The following is a 16,059-nucleotide window of genomic DNA, read 5'->3' as shown; positions in this document are numbered from 1 at the left end:
TCCCTACAGGTGAGCGCTATGTATATTTTTACTTGACGGACATTCGCAGACCTGACGAACATTCGCAGACCTCTGATCGCCAATGGTCGTGACAGTCGGCTCTGGTAAAATTAAAGTCAGAGCGAGGATCCTGTAGAAAAGTTGAGAAGCTGTTTCTGACTGTCTGCTGCGCTGTGACAGTACGCCGGAGAAAAGCCAAGCTTTGCCGACATTCAACAAAGCTGGCACGTTTGCGACGACGGCTCACTAACCTCTCGGCTGTGCAGAACGTAGCGTCCCAGCGCGTCCAGTGTCAGGAGAGTTGTCACGATGGCGCCCACAGCCCCGAAGAAGCCCAGAATTTGCAGGCCAATCCTGAACGGGTGCACTGGGGACAGTAAGAAAGCGAACACTCTACAAATCAATCAATCAATCAATCAATCAATTGATCAATAAAATGAATACTGAATAAAGAAACCAATCAATCAATCAACCAATCAATCAATTAGCCTACCAATCAGTCAATCAATCAGTAAATAAACGAATCAATGAATAGTGCATATCTGTAGTCAGAGGTGCCAACAAAGACTTCATTTCAATAAATAAATAAATAAACAGATCAGTAAATTGTTTGTTTATAGGGTTTAAAGAACCAAAGCCACTCAGGCTGGGGGGGACGCCGAAGTGAAGGGCTCCAGAAATTTCGACCTCCTGGGGTTCTTCACCGTGCATTGATATCGCACAGCACATGGTCCTCTAGAATATCGCCTCCATTGAATTTCAACCGCCGCGGCCGGGATAGACCTCGTTTTTCGGGCCAGCAGCCGAGCGCCATAACCACGGAGCCTCCGCGGCTGCCAATCAATCAGTAAGTGGTTGAAGTGATGGATAGTGCGTATCTGTAGAAGGAGGTGCCAACAAAGTCTTTATTTCAGAGATATTTTTGGTTGCGAAATGTGAAAGGTAGAGCATTTATGCGGCCATAATCAGCTTTAATAGATCCGCTTTACATTGCAGCAAATGCCTAATTTGGAATGATTGAGTAGTGGAAACTAAAAATAATACGCAAGCGATACGCCGCCGTTGCGTCAAGTTCAGTCTCTGCATCGTCTTCTGTTATGCTTCCGTAACAGTGAGGGTGCACAATATCCGAGGCTCGCCTTTATTATATCCGTCTTTGAAGATGCCCAATAGATTTGGTAATAACGATCGTGAACTTCCGCTCAGATGACAGGCAGGAAGAGAGTGCTGGCTCACGCTACACAGTGATCGAGAGACCCAGACAATCGCCGAGCTTCTTTAGGGGAGGCTGGTTTCTGAAGCCCCCCCCCCCCCCCCTGGTAATTTTATTTGACGACTTTCTCGTGCTATGAGCAATCTGGGACAGAGGTTGATGCAACAGATGGCAAAACGGCCGGATGGCGTATGCAAGGGCCCCTCAATATACGGCTTCCGCATATCGTATTCGGCCTATTTCTTGACTTCCTCTTGCACTGACGTCCTATGCGCGAGGACATGCTCGTGCATTTTGATGTGAACGGCTTTCATTACGCTCCAGGATAGCTGAAGCGGACTTCCTCTCAACTTTTATTTTTTTTTTCGCCAACACATTTCTCCTTGGGATATGTTTGAATTTGGCGCTATGCGAAGCGGTCGTGTGCACTAACCGTTATTAGTGCGAAGTATCGACGAGGGCCACCGAACTTGTCCGAGTAAGCCCTGGTGGTGACGAAGAGCAGACTAGCGGTGGTCGCTTACAATAACGCTATGGATTCTGCGGGGAAGCAGACTTAAGCAGAAGGTGTATGGGTGATGTGGGCGAATAAGACTGGGAAATCTTTGGCAAAGGAAAAGGGTAATGGGCAGTTGGCAAAGGAAAAGGGCAGTTGGCAGAGGAAAAGGGTTATCGAACATCAGTGACACCGGCCATTGTCGCGCTGTGGACGTATTTGGGCTGATGAACTGCGGACGTGGTCAGAAGGCCGCACTGCGCAAGCGGAACTAATTTGAAAACGCTCAAATACAACGAGTGCGGCTTGAAGAAAGGAGGATCCCGGTCGTTTGGGTGTGGTTTCGCACGGAAGAAGTCGTATTCATGTAAATTACTAGACGCGAATTTTAACGCGACAGCGTTGATGCCTCTCTTGTTAGCGACTGGGGAATAATTTAGAGCTCGTGAATTCTTTTACCGAGCATGACATCGGGTAGCGTACGGCAGCGTTTGCATGTCCTCTACATCGAAATTATACAGCGGAGTCCTGTATTCGATCCCTCAACTACCGCTACTTCAGCGATACCGCTACAAGTTCTTAAGTCTGCATGTCTAGCCTGGGCGTGAATGCGCCACCAACTGCGAGGGAAGTGCAGCTCATCAGAATCGATTCCCAGCGCGGGCACTAGATGGTGCTGGCCGCCTGCGAAGGTCGTCGTTGGTCATTCGTAGAGAGCTAGCAGTAGAAATATCGATTGTGCCCGCTGGACTATGACCAAGAGACGCTGACCTTCCCGGAAGTACTGAATTCCTGCTGAGGGGTTCAGCACTTCCGGAAATGTTGGCGTCTCTTGCTGACTTTGGCAATTGGATGCGTAGTTCCGCTTGCAGCACAGAAGCAGGAGGATCTGGGCGCGTCGCACACTATGCAGAAGAAGCTAAGGTACGAGAAAAGTCGGCAGACTCTCCCACCTCTAATCCAAGGTGCTCGTACTTCCCTGCATAAGCAAATTTTGGGCCACTGTCGTAACGTGCATTGACGTAACGTCCAGTTACGAAAAATCATGCCATCCATATTTAATTTTAGCAGTGCATTGTTTTAGAATTGTGCAACTTTTATATGCAGCACCAGATATAAAGGAGTAGATAAAGATGCAAACAAGCTCAACAATTATGGTCGAGCACAGCGACTGAACTATTAATTCAAAAGCAGTTTCAGTAGCAGCAATATCAGGGGCGTTTTATGAGGCCATATTTTGTTTCCGAGATTACAAGCGCTGGAAAACAGCCCATTGTTCCGCAATTTATAGGTGCTCTCCCTAAATCCACTAAACGAAAAGACAAAATTGTTGTTCAAGTAGCACTTCATGTTGTCTTCTGGAATGTCTTTCTTCTCGAAGAATCGAAGGTGCAGTGCGCCAGTTAAACACAGCTTACCACACTGAAATGAATTAAAGAATTTCACAAAACCAACGAAGCCGCCTCTGTTTAACGATTCCAGATGCCGCTTGCTGCATTTTTATGCGATTGCACAGAGACATCATTGGAGTGAAAACCGGGGGGCAGCCGTCGTCATATCCTGGCAGATGGCCACACCTACTAACTGCCACAGCCCTCCTCTCCCCCATCGCCTCTCTCCCCTTCCGGGCAGGTGGTCACGCCTGACAAATGTCAACCGCCTCACTCGCCAAATCTGCCCTCCCGCTCCTCTTTACTCTATGCCTCTCTACTTGAAAGCGAGAGAATGGCAACGCCAAACTAAATGACTCAACACTTATGCTGGATGTTAAAGGGGCGCATGATATCGTTACTCATAAAGCCATTTTGGGCTCTCTGGAAGCTGCAGAACTTGGTGGTCGCATGTTCTGCTAGATATGCAGTTACCTATCCAACCGATCACTATTTATGCAGACTGAGGACGGACCAACATCTTCACATTACACTTCCCATGGGGTCCCACAGAGTGCAGTACTCAGCCCAACGCTTTTAAATCTTGCGCTTGTCGGCGTTGTCGATCTACTACCACAGTCGGCGAAAGTCTCAGTCTATGCAGACGATATTTGTACCTGGGCATGAGGAGTTACGCGACCACAAGTTCGAGCAAGGCTTCAAAAGGCGACAAGCATTCTTGCGGCCTACCTCCGCCTGCAAGGCCTAGAGATTTGTACTGAAAAATGTTCCCTTGTTGCCTTTACACGCCAGAGCATGTCCCATTACACCGTACGCATAAATGGGTCAACAATACGCTACGAAAGAACCCATCGCTTCCTTGGAGTAATCATCGATCGTAATCTAACATGGAGCCCACATGTCTCGTACATGAAGAGGCGACTGACATGGATCGTTCACGTTCTCTCCTTTCTCGGAGGAAAGTCGTGCGGAGCATCAGTGCAGTCGATGCTCCAGCTGTACACCGCATTATTCATGGGATTCCTTGGGTATAGTATTCCTACACTAGGAAACTTGAGGAAAACGAGCATACGGTGTCTACGATGTGTTCAAGCTCAAGCTCTGCGGACGTGCCTAGGACTGCCAAAATGCGCGTCTACAGCCGCAACAGGACTCATCGCTCAGGAGAATCCAGTGACTGCCTATGTCACAATCGAAGCCTTGAGAACGCATATTCGTCACCTCTCTCGGATTCCCGCACACCATCTTGCCAGTCTTCCTGCTAACCGGCCGAGTACATCGTTTGCGAAAATTATTGATACCCATCGCGACTTCCTACCAGCCCAATTTACACCAACCTCTAGACCGTCTTCTTCATTATGGAGTCTGCACCAACCTCGTGTGCTTCTTTCCATACCGGGCATCAAAAAGAAGGCTGATTTATCGTTGACAGCACTAAAACAGACCACTCTAGAATATCTGCATGAGAAACACGGACACCGACTGCACGTATACACCGATGGTTCAGTGACCCCTTCCAGTTCCGCGGGCTCCGTAGTCATTCCCGTAAGGACCACAGGCACCCCTCCAAGCCTTAAACTCTGCTCTTCGTCATGGGTCCCATGAACAACTTATCGCGGAAATCCGAGCGCTCCATCACACAGCTAATCAATAAATATCATGATATTGTTTACCAATGGCTGCCAGGACACAGCGGCATCGCCGGAAACCACAGCGCGGACGAGGCAGTGCGAACCGCTCACCATGAGGGCGATTTTGTGTCCATCCCCATCCCGAGAGCCGACACAGCGGGAAGGCTTAGACCACTGTCGCGGGACATCACGCTTGCCGCGTAGAATTAAGGCTAATTCTCGCATTCGCGTTTAAAAACATTGGACCCAGATCTGAAGTTTCGGCTTCCATCCGGCTTAACACGACGTGAACGAACTTTGTTGTGTCACCTGTGGCTTGATATAGCTTTCACCCAGCATTACTCCTTAATAGGTTTGGCTGATAGCCCTACATGTGCTATCTTCGGGTGTGATGACACTTTAGCCCACATTATTTGAGAATGTCCTGCCTACAGCGCCGAAAGGCAGTCTCTCTGCCGTGAAGTGGAGCGTCTAGACACGCGCCCACTGACGGAAACGAAGATTCTCGGCCACTGGCTGCGGCAATCGTCGGCGGTGAAAGCCTCCAAGGCACTGCTCCGCTTCTTGAGGACTTCTGGCCTGCACGATAGGCTGTGACTTTACTGAACGCTGTGACTTTGCATAGTGACTTCAGTTTTCTGTTTCTCTCTTTTCTTTTTCGTCTTTTTTATCCCCTCACCCCTTTCCCCCCGTGCAGGGTAGCAAACCGATTATTCTGCTGGTTAACCTCTCTGCCTTTCCTCCTCCACCTCCTCCTTAAGTGGTCCATTCAGGCCTAAAAAAATTGGCGGTGGTCTAGCTCTGGTTAAACCTGGAGTGACGCGATAGCTACAGCTGTCCGAGTGGAACTTGCTCATTTGAACTGAGCAAGTTCCGTTTCGCTTAGCGTTCCTTCATCTTCGTCCCACTTGACACGGCGTGTGCGCATAACTGCTACAGCTCGGTTTCACCGGCCCCTCGCACCGCCGGCAGCTGGCAGCAGCAGCTGCTCCGCAGCACGTGGCTGGCCACGTGATCAACCACGTGGCCAAACACGTGACCACGTATCGGTGGCGAAGCCATGGTCGTGTACCGCTGCCACGGGCACGTGCCGCCTCCACCATCACGTGCCACCGCCACGCTGAAGGCTCGAAATGCTACCGTAATGCAGCTATCGCTACAAAAGCCATTTAGACCTGTTTTTGAGGACAGATACTTCAAAGGTTATATTTTGGCAAACACCTGCAGAACTTCGAAAATATTTCCAACATAAAAACAGTAAACTTTGTTTAATGAGTACTTAAGAAATCATAGCATCCCATAATTTTCTTTTCGACATTTAGCGGCACGGTAGTTATGCGAAAAAAATCTGTTTTTACGGGTTACTACCTCTGCATACGCAAGTATATCAATGTTACCAAGCTCCTTGTTCAAAAAAAAAAAAAACAGTGTCTCTTTTGTTCTCTAGCGTGAATGGAAAGGCACTACGTTCCCGATATGAAGTCTTGTAATCGTCAGAATAAAATTTTATCGGCAGCAAACGTTTCCGGGACACGAGTTCTTGGAGAAACGTTTATTGTGGCTCAACCTCGCGACCCAGCCATGTGGTATTGTTTCCAGAGGTAGGAGCATGAAGATCCCCAATGCCTTTATAGATATTATGCAACTGGCTTGCGTGACTGCGCCGGAATAAAATATCTCCCCCCCCCCCCCCGTTCTGTAAAGTTTTGCTGGTGATAGTACACAACGATGAATATAGATATCTAACATTCTTCGAGCAATATTATTGAATAGCGAAAAACTAAGGTACTAGTATAGAAATATTTAAGGTAATGGTAAATACTTCCGACGAGTATCAAAATCTTTCTTTTAAAGCATTTCCATTCCTCGCATCTGGAAGTTAAAGACTGCCATTGAAAACCAACGGGGAACGCTTGTGACGATAGGAAAAACTTTAATAGCAAAAAAAATCTAGCCTGCCAATGGGAGATCTGCGAATACATTGATTGTTGCAGTTAAACCTTGCAATGTATAAAGAAATAGCGCCCATAAAGATTTTCTCGATCAAAAATGTTTTTGTGCAGAATGGTTGTGTATGAGCGCCTGAAAGGGTTAACGCGGGGAACTTGAAGACAGGCACCAAAGCGAAGGGACAACTTCGGGATTCCTTTCCTCCTGTGGGCAGTTTTAAGTCGATATTAAGGGGACAGCTGGCTTCACAAGCTCTGCTAAAGATTCCGCAAGGAAGGGGCGAAACGAAAAGTTGCGAGGGCTCATACACAACCAGAACCACAAAACCCTTTGTGATATACGCCGTAATTGCCCACGTGCTGAATACATTACACACGGACAGCAGGGGCAGCAGCTGTGAAACATGGGGAAGTCGACGATGGAGGTGGTTTTGAGATTTTAAAGTTCATCTTTTACCAGAGCAAAAAAGGGGTGAAGTGCGGAGGACGACACACACTGCCTACTTTTTTTTTCTCCTTCCCCAAATACGAAGCGCTCTCGATTCTTCAAGTTCCTAAGATGTCCTTAGATAACGGTTTGGATCGATAAAAAAAATAGCTCTAGTGCTGTGCCATGCTGGAAAGTTGAGCAAGGCATATGCAAACGAATATGACGGGAGGGACCCAAGGGTACTTTTTATTCTTTATTTGTGCTCGCGCGAAGCGACGTTAGGCCCATATCGGATGCTTATACTGTAGGAACAAAAATATATATTTTCAACTTTTGCTTATAATTTGAATATATCACAGATATGAAAGACAATTTGCAATTTTTGAACATATCGTGAGGCACAATGACCTCTTCTTCAGTCAGGCTATGTTGAGGGCGTAACTCTCTGCCTTCAGGTTGTTTTTCATTCGTGTCCTTTCAAGGGCACTTCGTATTGCATTCATTTTCCGTCTGTTCCACGTTATTAATAATTGGCCGTCATATTCAGGTGACCTATTCTCCGGTTACATGTATTACTGCATATTTTTAGAAGCAATGGGTAGAGTGTGAAATTGAAGTGGCGTCATCAAGAGTATTCAAATGGTAATAATCCGCGGCCACAACAGTGCAACGAAACACCATAAGCTTTCGCAGGATTTCAGAGTTCCGCTGTCCATGCGTTCATAATTTTTGAAGAGATATATGTTGGAAGGCGCTTTGGTTTTTCGAATCTTCGCAGGAGACACGTCATAACGACCAACAAAGTTGTCTAGAAAGACAGAGTTCCTGCGAGCCTAAAAAAATTTAGACTTAATATTATCAATATTTCCGAACATTTGGTCGTATTATCAGGTCGTACAGCAACTTCCTGAACTGCGCGACGCCATTTTCAATGTGCTGAGCTTAGCATGACTCCTGGTCCAGCAATAAACATCTGTGAAAAGAATTGAGTTTCCAGGATGATGTAGGTATAGGAACACCCGGCTTGGATGCGTCGCGAATGTGAAACAGTGATTTAATTAGATGAATCAAAATTCTTTTAGCCCGACATTGATGGCATTCGTTGTATACGTCGCCAGAACGCAATTTATATGGACCTGGTTCTATACTTCCCAAGTTAAATTGCAGAGGCGGGGATGTAATGGCACGCGGCTGATTCTCCGCTCGCGGAGTTTGTCTCCTTGAATTAATTCAAGGCACCATGAGCGAAGAGGTTTTACAGGACATTCTAGAAAAGGGAATGCTTCTATAGGCACGCGCAAGAATGTGGAATTCGGGTATGTGTGTGAACAGAATTGCGGCCCGAAGCACTCTTATAAACTTTTGTGAAGAATACTGCGGATTTTATGGAGTGGCCAAGCCAGGATACTGAGAATATTTCGACTGAATATATTTCGACAAGCATCACGCATCGCCGGAGGGACAAACAAGCGATCAGTGCCGGGCAGAAAGTTGAGAAGCTGCTGCAAAAGTAGCGAAACATGGACTAGATTTTCACAGACAGCTCCCTGGACTCGATTCATCGGCGGAGTGATCGCCAGAAAAGGCTTGCATGTGAAGTTTATGATTTATGGTTCAGGGGGTTTAAAGTTCCAAAGCGACTCAGGCTATGAGGGACGCCGTAGTGAAGTGCTCTGGAAATTTCGACCACCTGGGGTTCCTTAACTTGTACTGACATCGCACAGTACACAGGCCTCTAGAATTTCGCCCCCTCGAAATTCGACCGCCGCGGACGGGATGGAACCCGCGTCTTTCGGATCGGCGGACTGGCCCATTAGATTATTGTAAAGTAGCATTCTTTGAATTTTTGGCTGTTTTTATAATAATAAAATCATATAATCGCTAATACCTTCACGCAAAGCAGAAACAAGATCAATAAGATCACCGCCGTTGCCTTTGATTTTGGCAGCGGCGGTGACAGCAAGAGCCGGTGTCTGACAAGCGCCCTTAAACTATTTTACAGTTCCTTCAGTCTACGTTTCCTGCTGGTGGTTCGAACGCGGACGCTTCCCCAGCAGGCCTTTCCCCTGGTCTGGCTACTTGGTGCGGTATATCTGCGACACCATGGGGTTCTGGTTGTTCGGTCCATTTCGTCACTGATGCATCGCTTTAGCATCATCAATCTGTCTTTACTGCAATCATCTCTGTTCCGACCAGTGACACCCCCCCCCCCCCCCGAAATCAGTTCGGGAGCGGCGGGGTGGCAGCGAGTGCCGCTGCATAACGCCCGCCCTTCAACTATTTTACAGTTTAGTCCAACGAAACATTGTCTTTACCCTTGTCATTTGTTTCTGCAACCGCTGCTGCCGAGCTGTTCTATGGTGAGGTGACATTTTTCTCTTCATGCTCTGCGGCGCGATGTCTTGAAAGGATAAGGAGTGTCTTGAGTGTTTCAAAGCGCTATCCGTTGATGGTTGAGCTAGGAAGTGCTCCGAATCTGCTTAATCCTATCACTATGAAAAATGCTCGGACGTAACCGAAGTGATGTTAAAAAGCAGACGAAAGTGCTTTTGCGCTGTTTGGAAATGCAAAAGCTGTTACTCACCTTGTCTGAGAGGGTCAAAGAATGGCAAGGATCAGCTAATACTTGATGTCTACGAAATGTTGAGCTCTATTAATGAACGGTTTACGAAGTTAGACGGCCTGCCACAGAAAGTGGATAAAATCGAACAATCTATCAGTATGATGTCCGATAAATGTGATTAAGTTCTGAAGGTGGTGGCTAACTATGATAAAGAGCTACGCAAGCGAGTGGAACGTGTTGAGGCCCGTGAAGACGAAGATGCAGTGGAGAAACTAAAGTTTGCAATCAGTGACCTAGAATTGAGAAGCAGGCAGTAGAGCTTGGTAATCTATGGCGTTTTGAAGACTGGTGAATATAAATTCCTCACTGAAGTGAATGACGTTCCACGTAGTTTCGCACTTTCTGAACTAAGGTCAACTGATGTAGCTGCCATGCACAGATTTCCTGGGAAACCTGCCAACGACTCAGGTATCATACTGCGCTTTGTCAACCAATGCTTGAGAGATTAATGGTTGGAAAAAAAAAAACAAGCAGCTGAGGATGTCAAACTCAACCGTTTCCTTAGCAGAGAGGCTAACCCAAATGAATTGTGCGCTGCTTACTGCCGCTAAAAGTTGGGCCAGAAGTAATGGCTACAATGTCCATCGCATCGCAGCGGAACAGTGTTTGTGCGTAAAGCCACTGGTGCTCCCGCTCACTTGATCAAAAAATATGCACATGTGACTGGGCTGCCTGTGTAGTTCTAGAGCTTCACAAACGTTCAAACTATTTGTAGATACCTACATGAGTGATGTATACGCCACTCCTAGCGATGATAATTCTTCAGTTCTTGATAAGACCTCGTGTTTCTCGTTGTTGCATCTAAATATTCAATCGGTTTGATGAAAATGATGCTTTTCAAGTGTTTATGCATGAGTTCAGATTTCTTCCTGCAGTCATGCTCATGGAAACTTGGATTTCAGATAACATTGATGCTTTTGTTCCTTCTTGAACCGCCATGGCAGGAGAGAGAGAGGTGTGTGTATTTTTGGACGTTAAAATGAACGCTGTGAACTGGAGGGTTCACTTTGTGAAAGTGCTGTAGACTATGACGTGTTATGTGTGCGAGCTGCTAAATGCTTGCTTGTTGTAGCGTACCAACCACCAAATGGCTGTATTGATAAATTTATGATCATTTGGAAAAATGTTTTGGTCTTGTAACGAAAATAGCTACTCTTTGTTTCTTGCTGGCGATTTCAACATCAGCATGAGTCAACAGTCGTTTCACAGGAATCAACTGCAGTTCTTCTTAGAATCGTATTCTCTAGTAAATGTTATGACTTTGCCTACGCGTGTAACTTCTGAATCAGAAACAGTTATCGACCTACTTGTCACAAACTCCACCTGCCAGTCCTTGTTTGGAGGTGCGTTAGCCTATTCTAGGAGTAGTCATCTTCCATATATATTGTCTGTAACAATAACAATAAGTCCAGAACTAATAGGTGCATGCGTGACAACACAGGACATTTGCCCCCGGACACTGGATTACTTTCGTAACACCGCCACAACATTTAACTGGGATGAAGTTAATGAGCAGAAGACAGCGGACGGGACCTGTTTAATAGTCTTTGTTTGAATTTATTTCACTCTACGGAAAACACTTTCCGAAAAAAGCTGTGAAAAACCAAAAAAATCTCGAAAGCTTCGGATTACAGCAGACGTTCTCAAAAAGAATTCTCAAAAAATATATTGCATCCAAACCTTCTACCAACATGTGATGCTAAGGTTTTTGCCTCATTCAAAGCCTTCCACAACAAACTTTACACTTCATTTAAAAAGGCTGCAATAAATATCACATAAGTATGTTTGTTACCATTAACGACCCTAAGAATGCATGGCAGAAACTTATTGTCCTCCTTCAGACTACAGCTCCTAATAGTCCCGACACACTAAAAGTTGATGGCCTTATGCTTAGTGGCTCTGCGCTTGCGCACAGATCTAATGACTTTTTGTGTCATTAGTAAGCACCGTGTATTATAATAATGCTCTCCAATACTTGTCTAACCGTGTAGGCAGCAGTATGTTTTTTCAACCTTGTGAGATGCTGAGCTATTATCAATCTTCAGAAACCTGTGAAACAGCAAAAGCGAGGACGTGTTTGGTCTCACACTGAAGCCAATTTTACATCTGATAGATGTTATATCACCCATTTTATCTCATATTTACAACTCTCCTCCAACGTTAGGTACTTTCCCTTCAGAATTGAAGAAAGCTAGGGTGTTTGTCATTTACAAAGGTAGAGATAAAAATGTTCTTAGCAATTGCCGACCCATATCTGTGCTACCAGTTTTCTCTAGAGGTCTGGAAAAGTTGATATTTACGAGGTTATCAAACTTTTCTGAAAAAGTTAGTGTTTTAATGAGCAATCAGTACGGTTTTAAACCAAAATCTTCCACAGAAATGCCTTTACTGAAACAAAAAGAAATAATCATTGACAACATAGATCACAGAAAGCTTACCTTGGGAATTTTTTATCGACTTTTCCATGACCTTCGACCGGATAATCATGTTAACCGTATTAAAAAGCTATCAGTACTCGAAATTCGAGGAAAAGCACTTCATATTATAAAAAAGCTATTACAAAATCGTGTGCAGTGTGTTTGTATGGACAAACATAAATCAAAATCCAAGCCGTCCATCACGAAGTACCTCAGGATAGCATACTGGGACCTTTTTTTACTTAATATACATTAAAGATGTAGTCGAAATTATTAAAAAGGCCGAGTATATGGTATATGCATATGACATTTGAACTAACGCGCTTCGCTAATAGAATTTTGGGCATGATTATCAATAGGGAACGCTTGCTAATAAATACCAAAAAAACAAAGGCGGCACTTCTTAGAGCAAAGAATTATTAATACAACTGTGACATTCCCCCAGTCCTAGACAATAATATAACAGAGGTAACCCACACAGTCAAAACACTAGGCACATATATCAAGGAACATATGCTGTGGTACCATCACATAAAACAGCTACAAGTCAAACTTGCCCATGTGTTGGGTATTTGCGAAGATTTCAAAGAATATTGCCGACTAAAACTAAGTTTTCGATCTATCATACCCTATTTCAACACAATATTCACTACTTCCACCTAATATAAAGAAGTACCACCTCGATTAATGTCAAGAAGCTATTAGTGCCACAGAAAAATGCTTTAAGAGCGATAGCCAACGATTCATATTTGTTGTAAGGGTTTAAATAAGGAAGACTTTGCCTGCTTCTCCTGCAAGTATCGCACATTACATTCCTTAAGCACGCAGCAATCACAATGTTATTCAGTTGCCCTTTAAAGCCAGAAACAACTACTATTGACCGCCATCAAAAGGACGTATGATGCGCTAGGCCTGATACTGCCGCTAGGCCCAAATTACGCTCCCATATTATTTGTCCATTCATACCCAACAATTACGGTCAAGAGCAGTTTTGAGCGGCAAAGAGTTTATGAAGAGATTTTTTTCAACAATCGTAAGATTTCACCATAAAATCAATATATCTGCATATCTCTCATCGGCAAAGTTGCATTTGTTTTCCTATCGATATTTTTCCTATCGTGAAAAGCGTTCCTAATTGGTTTTCTATGGGAGCCTTAACTGCTCGATACGAGCGACGGAAAAATTGCAAAAGATTTTTCTACGCACCAGAAGAAAGCACCACTACTTTCAATATTTCAATAAAAGTACGTTACAATTTTTCAATGTCCAAAATTTGGTCAAATGATGTTGAACATGCATATTTAGTTTTATTTGCTTCATAATGCGCCATTTAATTTACAGTATACAGCGCTTTTTCTAGTTTGTTTTCATCCAACTTAATTTCATTACAGCGTTGATCAGTAGCATCATCAATCATCAATCATTGATCAGTGACACCACATTACCAGAATCGACGTGGTCTGTGAAAGAGCAAGATGGCGATAAAAATGAAACGCATGAGTTTGTTTCAAACAAGAAGGCTTGACATCATATGTAATGAAAATTAGTAAACGTTTGAGACCACTGCGGCTGCCCGCAGCGGAGGAATGCGAAAGCATTGAGGCTTCCTCAATACTTATGAGGTTATCAAATTTTTTTGAAAAAGTTATTGTTACAATGAGCAATCAGTCACTGACATAAGGAAACAGGGCAGCATTTTTATCCTGCCTACAATCACAATGTTCTTCAGTTGCCCTTTAAAGCTTTCTTGTTTGAAACTAATTCAATCCTTTCAATCTTCGTTTGTGGTAGACGTCGATTGTGGTAAAGTGGCATCACTTGAGCTATTGATCAACGCCGTAAAGAAATCAAGTGGGATGGAAACAAACTGAAATAAAGACTTTGCCCCATTTTGAGTTCATGGACGTTTGCTTCTAATTAACTAATTGATATATGTAAATCACTTTTAATTGAATAATTATCACTAAACAAACACATTTAAATCCATGTCATACTTTATTTTTACTTCTTTGCCTATTTTTCTACTATTTTGCCATCCACGGCTATTTTCCCGTTCACACACTATATCGACATCCATGCTATTTCGACGTTTTTTTTTTACCATACTGGCTCTAAATAACTGGCTAATCGTCCTATTGACATCAAATGTTTTACGAATCATTCTCACATGATCCTATATATATGGGCCACAACCATTCGTTTGATGCTGCCTCTTCTGAGAACGTCACAATCTCAGTGGACACGTTTTTGTGACGCGTTTTGGTGACATGACCCCGTCGACATAATTTGGAAATGCTTTCGAATTAATGAGATAAAAATAAAAATAATTGCTATATTTTTTCCGGCCCTCTTTCCTTCTGCGACATTGGATGCAGAATCCCCGTCCAATAGTGCAGGTTTACTTTCATTGGTAGGCACGATAAAAATGGTGCCCCGGTTCCTAACTGCACTGGCATCTATGCGTTAGATTTTGTCAAGTAAAATCACACCTGCGTCAGGAGTTTGAAGACAGGCAATAAAAGGGAGCAACAAATACGCACGCAAGCACTATCAAAATAACATTCGAGCTTAGGAATCTGCATTGAAGGTGGAGGCTGTTAGGAGATAAACAGAAACTAAAGCGGACTAAAACGAAGGTGACACCTTGCTTTACGCATGGTTTACAACATGATTATCTAATGGATATTCGACTGCATTGACAGCGGTTCTCAAGGCTTCTGCCCTCACACAAGAGTTAGTGCTCGAAATAATATTGCCCGTATCTTCTTTACTCTGGCGGCTGCATAAGGCTTTCTTCCGGGTCAGTCAGTTGGTGCGGTTATATTTGTGGGGGCCAGCTTGAACCCACAAGGAGACACACAAATAAAGTGTTCTGTGAGCTTCCCAAGGTCGTAATGTTTTTGAACATTACATTCGTTGGCTAGCTTAAACATTAGGTTCAAGGCAGACCCACAGGAAGACACAAGAAATGCTTTCTGTGTGTCTCCTTACACCCTAATGCTCAAGACATCTTACACCCTGCCTGGCATTATGGTAATATCCGCTTGCAAGCGATAATTTGTCAGTGCGGGTGCAATTAATTCCTTTCAATGGTCTACACGGGCGCTATCTATAAAGACATCGTGCCTGTCACTTCTCACAGGGAGATCAGGAAACCAGATGTATTTTTGCTAGTCAGAAGTTCCCCGCAGTTCATTAGCGAGCTCTCGAAAAGCAAAGAAACCAATATGCGCACCGGTGTAAAAAGCTTCTTTAAAGCCTTTCACTGTTTTTTTTTTCACTCTCTATCGCACTACTCTTTTCAGACGAGTAGTCTGCAGGATTTGGATCATGTAGACAGACAGCCGAACTCGCAGGCTGTAGGAGGTCTTTTCAGAAGTGAATTCGAGGCCCTATTCAGGTCGGAGCTTCTTTGCAGCTTCTTCTGCTCGCCTGACCCAATTCTGCTGTGGGCTCACGTTCCCTGGACCAACGATCAAGAAACTCACAGCAGCATTGTCCCTCTGTCAGAGCGGCCAGTGACTAACGTAACGTTTTTGTCTTTCCGACAGCCATCAGATCTTGTTTCCTAGCCGCTTGACGTCGGAGCAGGCGTAACTGACTATTCCTGGCTGTTTGGCAGTGCCAGTCAGCCTATTTCACTGAGCGCTTCTTCTGTGCTGCCTGGCGAGTAATGGACGGATCGCATTATAGTCTCTCGTTACCGGAAGAAATTCGCACATGGCCTCTCAGTTACCCAACGGCGCTGGCTGAGATGCCTGGCAAAAAAAAAAGCAAACAGGCATCCGCTTTGCTCTGGAAGCTTGACGTCTGCGATGACCTGATTAAAACACCCCGCTCCTTCCTTCTCTTCGTCACGCCCTCTCGGAAAACGTTTTTGCCATGGTTCTCATTACAGGGTCCTTAGAG

General features: G+C 44.6%; 1 protein-coding gene across 1 annotated transcript in view; it reads right to left on the bottom strand.

Annotated features, from left to right (window-relative positions):
* Positions 1–16,059, bottom strand: part of LOC144105467 (uncharacterized) — a 67,694-nt gene that overhangs the window by 6,878 nt on the left and 44,757 nt on the right. The window contains exon 5 of the mRNA XM_077638589.1: positions 252–367. Coding sequence (XP_077494715.1) covers positions 252–367 — 116 coding nt within the window. The remainder of the gene's footprint in view (positions 1–251; positions 368–16,059) is intronic.

This window comes from Amblyomma americanum, chromosome 9 (genome assembly GCF_052857255.1).
Source record: "Amblyomma americanum isolate KBUSLIRL-KWMA chromosome 9, ASM5285725v1, whole genome shotgun sequence".
NCBI lineage: Eukaryota > Metazoa > Arthropoda > Arachnida > Ixodida > Ixodidae > Amblyomma > Amblyomma americanum.
The sequence above is the reverse complement of the archived record's forward strand: the minus strand, read 5'-3'. Positions and strand labels throughout refer to the sequence as shown.